Source organism: Protopterus annectens, chromosome 5.part0 (genome assembly GCF_019279795.1).
Source record: "Protopterus annectens isolate FY-2018-M chromosome 5.part0, PAN1.0, whole genome shotgun sequence".
In the NCBI taxonomy this organism is placed as follows: domain Eukaryota; kingdom Metazoa; phylum Chordata; order Ceratodontiformes; family Protopteridae; genus Protopterus; species Protopterus annectens.
The window spans coordinates 282,816,145-282,828,722 of record NC_056735.1 but is presented as its reverse complement, the minus strand read 5'-3'; the positions used below and the strand labels follow the sequence as shown (position 1 = coordinate 282,828,722).

Below are 12,578 nucleotides of genomic sequence, written 5' to 3'. Positions count from 1 at the left end.
GTATGAAAAGAATCATGAAATAAACCCTCAGTAATACAGCAGTGTGCCAAGTACCTTAAAAAATCTTTTAAAGGGAGGGGGACCATCATGCATGTTTTCAAATGGCCGTTTGCGTAGGAAAGCTGGTCTTGAAGTGGGACCTTCAGGATGTCCTTCAAATGGCCGTTTACGTGAAAAAGGAGGTTTTAAGGGTGGAAACCTTGGGCGCAACTTGGCCTGAAACACACAAGCAAATACAGTAAAAATAAAATGCACCAAAATCACTCACCATGAGTGTATTTCAGTGCTTAAAACAAACACCAATTGGTCTGGAACTAAAGGTCCACGACAGCAAAAAATAAAATATATAAAAAATAGCAACGTAGACCACCAGGCTGAATAACTTACTCTTTATTACTAAATGGTTAGCGGTTTTGTGAAAACCCTTTAGACAAAAAGCATTGTACCAAGCTCAATTAAATACAAATTAATAACCAATCAGTGCTTAAAAAGAGTTAAAACAAACAAATGACATGTTAGGTCTACGCCTACTTAAAACAGACTTTAAAGGTACTACACCATTTAAACCAAGGAGCCTACGTGCCCCCAGGTCTATTATGCAATTAACTTCACAAAATTCAGTATAACTTTTTATATCACCCGTCTGGGGTTAAACATGATCACCTGTAGTACCTGAAAAGAAAAATAATTCCCATCATTCTCATTAATATCTTGAAATATGGCACTGTACGTACGTTTTAACCGAATATCTGAAAGATTCTATCCTTAAACTTGCAATTAGTCTTTCCTACACAGAAAGACATGCAGCGCTGGCATTTAGCTAAATAAACAATATTTTCAGTATCACAACTGGCTAAAAGATTAGGGCAGTAAATCTTGCTTGTAACAGGATGGGAAAACGTTTGTTCTTTGCTTATCAAGGTGCATGCTTTTGCACTTACAACATGGAAATGTCCCCTTCCTTACTTCGGGGTTACACTTTCATTTTTGAAAGGATCACTGTCGCACAAAATTTGATTTAAATTCTGTTGTTTCTTATAAACAAACCTCGGCACATCCCCCACCACATTTCTCAACCCATCATCAGTTTTCAGAATCTTCCAATTTCTCCTCATTACATCACATACTTGTTTATTACTGCTACCATAGGTCATATATAAATTGACCCTACTTCTAGTGGTCAAAACATATAGTTGTCCTCTTCTTTACATCTTTCCTATCTTCTTAATTTGTACCACTTGTGAGAAGAACTAGGGTGCTCCCCTCATCTTTCTCTGTTGAGATGCATCATAAATACCTTGCTCTCTCTCTCTCTATCTTTATAAACCCTAGATTTAAGTCTAGACGAAAATCTTTCCATCTCATTCTGAAACTCAGACTCCTTTGTATACAGTCTGGACAGTCTAAGTGCAAGACCTTTAATTATGTTACTGGTAACATACACCAGGTGCATGCTGTCCTTTCGCAAGCATAACATTTTTCCAACAGTCTTTCCGAAAGACTTTGGTTTAAAAAACTGATGAAGTGTATTCCCATCCTACATCCAAGAAATCTGTGTGTTTGGTAGAGTAATTCATCTTACCCAAGAAAGGCCGTAGATGACTCAAGGTAATTAACAAATTCATGCAGGGATCCCTCAGTATCTTTCCATAAAAGAAAAAGGTCGTCCACAAAACGACCATAAAAAAATAATGGACCGTTTTCCACACATGCTCTCCCTTGACTAAAACCTCATTCTCCCATTGGGCCAAAAGGAAACTGGCATAAGAGTTTGCACAGGGGGTGCCCATGGCCACCCTAGTTTCTGCCAATAACAGTGTAGTCCAAACATAAAAATTTTATCGAAAACTACCGCTAGTAAACAGACAATCTGAAAAATAACATCACCACTGAAATAACTTCAGTATTAACATCTACATTGCTATCTTCTTTACATATGTATTTCAATATTCACAAAATTAAAAACAGACCAAAATCAATACTTAAGATGTTAAATATATTTTATACACACATACGTTACAACATCTGTTTATATGAACCTTTGCAGATGTCTTAATGAATATTTTCTGCTACTCTATTTTGGTTTCAGAAACATCTACCCACATATCTATTATCAAATGGTCTGGGCAAGCATACATCACCTGCAATTACAATACAACTAAATCTTTAGAAACCCTTCCTATATATAAAGGATTATGAAATTCAGTATTTCAAACTTGCAAGACTTTGGACTCAGTATTTTGAATTTTGAGATTATGAGCTTTCAAGATTTAGAAGTAGACCCATACACACACACACATATATATATATATATATATATATGTATATGTGTGTATATATATATATATATATATATATATATATGTACACACATACATACACACACACATATATATATATATATATATATATATATATACACACACACACACACACACATATATGCATGTACATATATATACATACACACACACATATACATATCTACACACACAAATATATTTATATACACACAAACATATATACATATAGCTACACACACACACACACACACCTATACATACATATATATATACATATATATATATACATATATATATATATATATATATAGATACACACACATACACACACACACACATATATATATATGTATATATCTACACACACATATAAACACACACACACACACATATATATATATACCATCCATTGAGTTGCCATACAATCCTGAATCAAATCGGAACACTTTACAACCACCGGACCGCTTTTTTCAAAGCTATTTCCGGTTCCGTGAATCCTTTGTTCACTATCAGGTATCGGAAGGTGATGAGACTGCTTCCAATGATGTCGTTCAACTTATGGGGCTAACGGAAGCTTTGGATAGCTTGGAACTGAATTTAATTAAACTAAAAAGGATGCAATTGCAGCGCTACCATTTTGAAGTATGCTTGACGCGAAAAATTGTACCACGTGGACTGCGCATCTTGAAAATGCCTACAACAGGTAACACCTTTCCAGACCTATTATATAAATGGCAACAGTTGAATCTAGAGCTTAGTTTCAATTATATAAAACTTTTAGTTGACTTTTTTCGTCCGGAAGAGGACGCTTTAATAAATACAGTAACTGTGCAGCAGGACGACATTATAACTAAGTATCCACAAACGCATGTACAATTAGGTATGGAACGGATACTTGACAACTTGCAAATCTTAGAACAGAAGAAGAGTAAAATTTCAAGGGATTTTATGGCAGGCCATGTATTCACTTGGCCTAGGACAGTTATTAATCAACCTTTGAATAAAGCAACTAAGAGTCATGGCAGTGACATTTCTCCAGTAACTTCAAGATCAATTAATATTGTATCCAATGAGACTGTATCTGAGAATATAACATCTACAGGAACTAGGGATATGGACTCTAATGATTTGTTTGTTGGTAATAATGGAACTAACAGACCATCAGTAGTTGGGTCTGTAATTATTCATAACATTGATAATGGAGGTAATAATTTACCTTTGTGTGTATCCCCCAAAGATGGCATTTGTAACAATATTTCTAACAAAGAAGTAATTGATGCTCCAGTAGTTAGACCGAAAGATCATAGCCTATGCAATGTACGCACTAGTATTAATAATGAACATACTCCTTTCCCCATAGCGTCACCTCATGTTGCCAAACGGCAAAGGTCTTTTAGTCGTGGCAGACAGAAAAGGAAAGGCTCTGGGGGAGAGCACACAGGTCCCACATTGAAAAGAATGTGGGAAAGGGTGGAGAATCATTAATTCATAATTTATCGGGGAGAACATTAACTGAATATGAGACACAAGTATTAGAAAAAGGGTGATCATTTATTCCCCTCATGTACTAGTGATATTTCAGACACCATTATTGACACCAAGATGTTTACTCGTAATGTCCAGCTGAAAGTTGATTTTCAAAATTCACTTACTAAGAATTTGCCACAAGCAGTCTTTAAAGCATCCAGTACTTGTGTACCAACATTAAACCCATACTTAGATGTTTTTAATAAACTTGTTGAAGAAGATTTACATGAGCTATATTATTCAAACACAAAAGCCAGGAATTGTAGGAGAAATAATTTGAATTTTAAACAAAGACAAGCATTTAATATTTTGAAGAAAGATAGTGCTATAATTTTGAGACCAGCTGACAAAGGTGGCCCATTAGTAATTTTGGATACCGATGATTATAAAGAAAGTATGTTCACTTTGCTCAATGATAGGAAGTTTTATTCCATCATTAATGACTCTATAGTAGAGAGGAAAGTTTCAAAGATCTCGGAGATGTTAGACTATCTATTATTGAACGGATATATTACATTTGAATTATTTATTTTTTTGAAAATTAATTATCCATTGATTCCGATAATAAATGGGCTACCCAAAATTCACAAAGATTCGAAGCAACCGCCTTTGGGACCCATTGTATCAGGTAGAAATTGGGTCACTGAACCGTTGTCAATATCTGAGTATTTTCTAAGACCGATTGTTGATTCAAGGAAACAAATTTTAGAGATAGTAAACAATTTTTAATTGATCTTTATGAGTACTTAAAAAGTACAGTTTTGTACCTACCATAAATGTAGATGTCCGATAGGTATGCATCTGCAGTCATAACATATGGGTTGTCCTGCCTCAGGCCGCCCTTTGGTCGGCCGGATTCCAAAGTCTGGGTCTGGCCTCGGCTGATGTCGCACTTTCCCTGACGTCAGAGCGTCTGGGGTATAAAAGCATCAGCCAACGCCATTTTCCTCTGTTTCTTGCCCCAGATGCCAGGTGCCCTCTAGGAAGGCCAAATTTGGAGGAATGCAATAAATTCCAAACATTTTCCAAAATATATACACACATATATATATATATATATATATATATATATACACAAACAAATACACCATAATAGATCCCCCAGCTAGCTAAAGGAGGGGTAAGCACCCTAGGAATACCACAGAGGGGGAAGGAGGGAGGGTAAACCTGACTGCAGATGCATACCTATCGGACATCTACATTTATGGTAGGTACAAAACTGTACTATGTCTTTCAAGGATGCATCTGCAGTCATAACATATGGGTAGAATACCATAGCCAATCTGGGGGAGGAGGTACTAAGAAAAGGATGGTGTAGTTAAGATACCCTGCAGGACTGCTGTAGCAAAACCTGCTCTGGATCTGGAGTATAAAGGTAAATTGTAATGCTTGGCAAATGTATGCACGGAGCTCCATGTAGCAGCTTCTAAAATGTCCTTGGTAGCCACCACTCTTAGGAAGGCTGTTGTGGTGGCTGTGGCCCTCGTGGAATGAGGCCTAATGTTTGCAGGAACCGTCTTTCCATGAAAGGAGTAACAAAATCAAATGCAATTTCCTATCCACTTTGAAATTGTCTGTTTGGAAATTGCTTTTCCTTGCACCCCGGCAGCATATGCTACAAGGAGTTGGTCAGCCTTTCTGTAACTTTTAGTTCTGTCCAAGTAGTAGCGTAGTTGTCTGTGTAAATCCAGGGTGTGTAGAAGTTTTTCCCCTTTATTTTGCGGATTTGAGAAGAATGTAGGCAAGTGAATAGCTTGGTTCAAGGATACCCTAAGATACCACCTTTGGCATAAAAGTAGGAATGGTTCTCAATGAAACTCTGTCCTGATGGAAGATAAGAAATGGCTGTACTGCCATTAAAGCTTGTAACTCAGATACTCTTTTTGTTTAGTTATGGCCAGAAGGAATGCAGTTTTCCAAGACAGAAACTGTAGATCCGCCGATGCTGCTGGTTCAAAGGGAGGAAGTGTTAGTTTCTCCAGCACAAAGTTGAGATCCCAAGTAGGTAAAGGAGGTTTCCTTGGAGGATTGATGTTTTTGATTCCTCTCAGAAATTGCCTGATGAGAGGATGCGAGAAGATAGGTGGATCAACATTGTATTCTGCTGAAATTGCTGAGGCATGAATCTTAATGGAAGAATAGGACAGGCCATTGTGGTACAATTCTGCTAAGTACTCCAGAATATGTGCCATGCTCGCCACTGTCACATCTAAGCCTTTTGTTGTGTTCCAAATGAGAAATCTTTTCCATTTTGCTGAGTATGTCTTGCTTGTGGAAGGCCGGCGAACTTCCATAATAATGTCCTTTACTCTCTGTGATAAGCTATTCTGAGGGGGGTTTATGGGATTTTCCAGGCAGTTAGCTGCAATGTTTTCAAGTTGGGATGCATGATCTTGAAATTGTTCTGCGTCAGAAGAAGTGGCCATAGGGGTAGAGGCCACGGTTTCGTCTGTGACATGCTCCTCAGTAGTGGGTACCAGTGCTGCCTTGGCCAGTCTGGAGCTATCAGAATCACTCTTGGCTGTTCTGCCCTGATCTTCAGTAAAACCTTGGACATTAATGGGAGAGGTGGGAAGGCATAGACTTTTAGAGCTTTCCAGCTGAAAGAGAGAGTCTCCACCCTCCAAGCTTGTGGGTGGTATGTCCTTGAGCAGAATGTCTTCAGTTGGTGATTGTGGGGCGAGGCGAACAGATCTATCTCCGGCTTTCCCCATGCTCGTGTTACGAGTAGAAAGATGTCTGGGTGCAGCATCCATTCGTGTGCATCCATGGTAATTCTGCTTAAGCTGTCTGCCAGTGCATTTTCTTTCCCTGGCACGAACTGGGACTGCAGTTGGATATTGAGTTTCAAGCATAGTTCCCATAGATTCATGGCCAGCCTGCATAGAGAGTAGGAATGCGTGCCTCCTTGCTTGTTTATGTACCACATGACTGTGGTGCTGTCTGTCCTTATTAACAGGTGGCCTTGATGGAGGAAAGGTTTGAAGGCCTCGATTGCGTGTATCACTGCCAGCATTTCCTTTTGGTTTATGTGCATGCGCAGCTGTCCTTGAGACCATAGGCCCTGAATACATTTGCCCTCCATGTGTGCTCCCCATCCTCGGTCTGAAGCGTCCGTGGTGATGGTTTGCTGTGTTTTTGTTTTGTTGAAAGGCAACCCTCTGTTGGACTGGCAGGCTTGAGCCCACCACAGGAATTCCTTTTGAAGGCAAGGAATGACTGGTATCAAAGTTTCCAAACTGTGACTGTGCTGAGACCATACACTCCTTAGGTACCAATGTAATTTTCTCATATGCAGCCTGGCTTGTGGAATCAGAATTATACAGGATGCCATGTAACCCAGGGCCTGCAGGATTTTCCTTGCAGTTAGCGGAGTTTGTCTTGTCAGATTCATGAAGTAATCCGGAAGTTGTTTTTGTTTTTCTTCTGTGAGAAAGGCCATTTGGGTGGTTGTGTCTACATCTGCACCCAAAAAGGTTATCCTTTGGGATGGAACAAGTCTTGATTTTTGGATGTTGACTGTGTATCCCAAGGCCTGCAATAGGTGGATGGCATAGCCCAAGTCCTTTATGAAATTTTTCTTTTTGTCCGCTTGTATAAGGCAGTCGTCCAGATATGGGTAGATTTGAATCCCCTGAAGTCTGCAGTGTGCAATTACTGATGCCAGGCATTTTGTGAATACTCTGGGCGAAGTAGATAAGCCAAAGGGCAATGCTGAGAATTGATAATGCTCTGATCCTGCAAGAAATCTGAGGTGTCTTCTGCAACTTTGCCGAATAGGGACATGCAGGTATGCCTCCTTGAGATCTAGAGTCACCAGCCAAGACTCCTTGCCCAGCATGGGAAGAAGTTGCTGTAGGGTCAGCATCTTGAATTTTGGCACAATGAGGTAAGTATTCAGTGCAGACAGGTCGAGAATAGGCCTCCATTGATTTTCTTTTCTTGGAACAAGGAATAATCTGGAGTAAAATCCTTGGCCTTGTTCTGAAAGAGGTACCTTTTCTATGGCTTTCATTTGTATTAAGTTGTTGATCTGCTTTAAAGCCTCTGCCCTCTGATTTGGTGGCAGGTTTGGCATTCCGTTTCTTCTTGGCAAAGTGTGGAAGTGGAACCTGCATCCTTTGTCTATTATTTGCAGTGTCCATGTGTCCCTTGTAATGTAATGCCAGTTTTTTGAGAATAAAGAAAGCTTTCCGCCCAATGGTGCTTCCAATTGAGCCCTGGTCGGCGGAATCAAAGGAAAGTCATTGAGTCTGTCCAGGTGTAGTAGTTGTTGTTGCTGTTCCTGCACTACCTCTCTGGTTGGCAGGCTGCCACTGACGGCCTCTGTAGGAGCCTCTAGCTTGCCCTCTACCTCTGGGACGCCTGTTCCTGCCCCTCTGGGATCTGTCCGAGTCTGGAAAGGACCAATTCTTAGTAGGCCAGTTTCTGCTGAATCTCGGTGGTTGTACTTGCAGAAAGTCCTTAACTGTTTGCACAGATTTTGCCTTTTCTTCAAACTTCTTTAAGACCTCCTGAGCCGAGGAACCAAATAATTTTTGTTTTTCCATTGGAGCATCCAGAAGTTTAGCTTTAACATGGTCTGGTAAAGATTGTTCCTTCAACCAGGCATGCCTACGAATAACTGCCCCAGTCATAGCTGACCTATATGAAGCTTCCAGTGCATCATAACCACACTGCAAAAAATGATTACTAACCTGCTGTGAGTTATGTACCAGATCCTGAAGGGATTTACAGTCAAGGGGTTCAGAAGAGGAAAGCTTCTTATGCAATTCATCTAACAAATACTCCTGGTACTGTATCATGTGAAACTGACAATTTAATGCCCTCATGGAAAGAGTTGCAGAAGTATATACCTTCTTTCCCCATCTCTCTAAAGCTCTAGACTCCCTTTCAGAAGGTAGAGGATTTTTGGCAGTGGCAGCTGCAACCCCTTTTGGGCCCCGAGAAATAGTATCTGGGTCTGCAGAATGGGCCTTGTACAGATGTAGATGAGAATCCGGGACCCTGGAGTATCTATCAGGTTTGGCAGGAGCCGGAGGGAGAGAATCAGGGGTTGTACTAACATCATTGTACACATCAATAACATTCAAAACAGGAGGTATAGCTAAGGGCCTATGCTGAGGTAAATGTAAAAAGGTCCTTAATCTCTTTCTAGAATCAGAAAATTCCTGACCCTGCCATTGAAAATGTTCTCTCACAGAGTGTAGTGTCTCACCAAAGGAAAACTCTTCAGGAGGGGAGGCCGAAGGGATAGATTCTTCAGCATCAGAATCCTCGTAGGCCGAATAAGCCTCATCCTGGTGATCTGACAACACAGATCCATCTGTAGACTCATCTGAAGAGTGTTGGTCAGAGGGCTCAGTCCTGGGCCTTTTGTCTGGTGGTGGGTGAGAGCCCCTGTCCGGGTGAGGCTGAGAACCTCTAATTAAAGAGATAAGATCCTCTGCAAGGCTGAGAATTTGAGAACTAGAAGAAGGTCTCTGAGAGGTAGTCTTGGGAGGCAAAGCTTTAGCAAGTTTAGCAGCTTTAGCCCTGGAAAAAGCCTTAATGGACATGGATGCAGGGGGTCTGGCTGCACCACGTGCAGGAGTAGACTTGTCCAAAGGAATGGTGTCGGACAATTCCTGGGCATTGGTTTCAGTAGGTAGCTCAGTAGCCGACTCAGCCGGGGCCTCCAGGGCCGCAGTGGTCGGTTGAGTGGATTCGGTTAAAGGAAGTACCGAGGACTCTGTTTCGGCCGAAACCGAGACACTCGCGGTAGGCCTAACCGTGGTTTCAGCCAAAACCGCGGGCCGCGAGTGTCGGTCCTTGTCCTTCTGTTTTTTCACCAAATGCGATGTCGGAGTCTCCGACGGCATCTTATATGCGAAATTAGCCCCAAAGAATTCCTCTGCAAACTCCGACCGACGTCTGAGAGTTCGTCGGTTGAAGGAAGCACAGGCTGAACAGGCCGAGACGTCGTGGTCTGGGCCTAAGCAAGGGAGGCAGTAAGAGTGGAAATCCTTATGAGGTATTTGTTTCCCACAAGTTAAACAATTATTTACTTTATCTGACATCGGCTGAGGCAAGAAAGAGTCCCCAACGGGGTACTTAGCTTTTTCAAAGACTTCGGTAGCTGAATCACAGGAGCTGACCGACCGGCACTTGCAAACTGCTTCTGCTTCGGGCACCACGCGGCAAGAAAGACTGAGGAAAATGGCGTCGGCTGATGCTTTTATACCCCAGACGCTCTGACGTCGGGGAAAATGCGACATCAGCCGAGGCCAGACCCAGACTTTGGAATCCGGCCGACCGAAGGGCTGCCTGAGGCAGGACAACCCATATGTTATGACTGCAGACGCATCCTTGAAGGACATCCTCTGCCACAAGACAGTTCATTCTATTTTGTAACTTTAGATGTTACAAGTTTATTTACGGTTATACCGAATGAGCTTGGTGTGGATACTGTAAATGAATTTTTCAATATTCATTCTGGCATGGACTCTAGACAGATAGACTTGATATGTCTATTTTTAGAAACAGTTTTAGAGAACAATGTTTTCATGTTTTGTGAGAAAATCTATTCCCAGTGTGATGGTGTAGCAATGGGAACACCATGCGCAAATAGTTACGCAAACATTGTGATGGCCCACTGGGAAGAGAGAATATTGTTCAATACAGATAGTTTCAAGAGATCAGTGTGTTTCTATCGTGGATTTGTAGATGATTTATTTTTAATTTGGAATAATGATGAATGTTAATTGTTACAATTTTATGAAGAAATCAATACACTGTCTTCATTTTTAAAGTATACTATGAATTATTCTACTGTAGGTATCTCATTCCTTGATATCAACATTAGCAGATATGACAATGGTTTAGTGAACACTGGGGTACATAGAAAAGCATGCTTTTGTAACTCATTACTCCATAGAACAAGCATGCACCCAAGTTATGTTTTTAGAAATGTGGTCAAAGGTCAGGCTATAAGAGCCTCAAGAATAAATCCTATGGAATCAGGATATGTACAGGAATCAGAAGAGTTGAAACATAGTCTATTAGTCAGGGGATATAGTACTAGAGATATTGATATAGTCATTAGTAATGTGACATCTCTTAGATCTACCATAGCTTGTCCCTACTTTTCTGATAATTTATTCCATAATAACAGCAATGTAATGGAGGAACCATCAACAGTTAAAGTGTTAGTCCATTATACTTCAGATATTTCTTCAATTATAGGGATTTTTAAAAAACATTGGGACATTTTGCTTTTAGATGATAATATCAGAAACATAGTAGGGGATGAACCTAGATTCAGATTTAAGAATAAAAGTAACCTTAAGCAGACACTCTGTCGTTCTAATTGCATATCTGGATCATTTAAGACAGATGAACAGTCAGGAACTAAACCCTGTCTTAGATGCAACCAATGTAGATAAATAGATAAAGCAAGAGTATTCGTACATCCCACTACACATGTAGTGCACACTTTGAATGTCACAGCCAATTGCCAGACACGTAATGTGATTTATTTAGTCAGCTGTATAAAATGCAGCGCATTTTATATAGGTAAGACAAATAGAAGATTAAAAGAAAGAATTCGTGAACATAACTATAATATTACATTGCGTAACAATCATTACGCAACTGCGAAACATGTAATGGATACTGATCATACACATGGGTTTATGTTCTCAGTTTTACAAGTTAAATATTCCAATATTCGTGGTGGCGATATAAAAAATTATACAGAGCGATGTGAGATTAAGTGGATCATTAAACCAAGAGGGGATAGAACTCCAGGTCTAAATGACAAAGTTGCACTTAAACCAATTTTAGGTACTAGGAAACTGAAAGCCTATAAACATAAAAACATAAACAATGTTTAATTTTATTCTTGTTTCTGGCTTCTATGTGTTTATGAATATATACATTTATGTGTTCGTATATATATATATATATATATATATATATGTTCTTGAATTGATTGATTTTTTATGAATTTCTGCATTTTTATATATGTATTTTATATATGTTTTTAAACATGTATTTTATTATATCAGTACATATTTATAGATCTTGCATTATTAATATGAATGAATGAATAGATGGACTACATAGAGAAGTGAATTTTAATTGATGACACAATGAATTTATAATATTATGAATGTTTTAAAATAATCATTTATATACATAACATCTATAGAAATTCATTTTATGTTGATGCTTATGAACGTTGTAGTATTAAGCCATTTTACTTAGTTACTCATTCGTGAAATCAAATGTGTAAGGTGAAGGTTTTATTTAGATGTTTCTTTAAATTTAGTAGGATATGATGTCAAATTTTTCAATTAATTATGAGTATTTAAATGCTGATTTCTTGGATTTTGAAAGTCTGATGAAGCCGATTTGATGAAAGCGCTTACTCTTATCAATAAAAAGTTCGGACACTCGCTATTTGGCGTTTTTGCTATAAGAGATACATTTTTGAATTTATTCCTGCCGTTGCTTTTTATGTGGATTTTTGCTGCCTAAGAGATCTACAATTACGTCTCCTTACTATTTTATTTGTGGAATACTTTTTTGCTCTTGCCGTGGATGTGCTATATAGTTTTGATTATTTCATTCGTTATTATTCCAACGGGACAGTTATTCTTTGAGAACCACATATATATTTGCATATATATATATACATATATAAACATACACACACATATATACATATATATATATATATATATATATCTATAATAATAATAATAT

The 12,578-nt window shown here is 39.1% G+C and overlaps 1 protein-coding gene across 2 annotated transcripts in view; it reads right to left on the bottom strand.

The window, feature by feature from the left end:
* Window positions 1-12,578, bottom strand: part of BCLAF3 (BCLAF1 and THRAP3 family member 3) — a 798,586-nt gene that overhangs the window by 234,312 nt on the left and 551,696 nt on the right. For both annotated transcript variants that reach the window (XM_044072262.1, XM_044072263.1), the window contains exon 7: window positions 55-216. In XM_044072262.1, coding sequence (XP_043928197.1) covers window positions 55-216 — 162 coding nt within the window. The remainder of the gene's footprint in view (window positions 1-54; window positions 217-12,578) is intronic.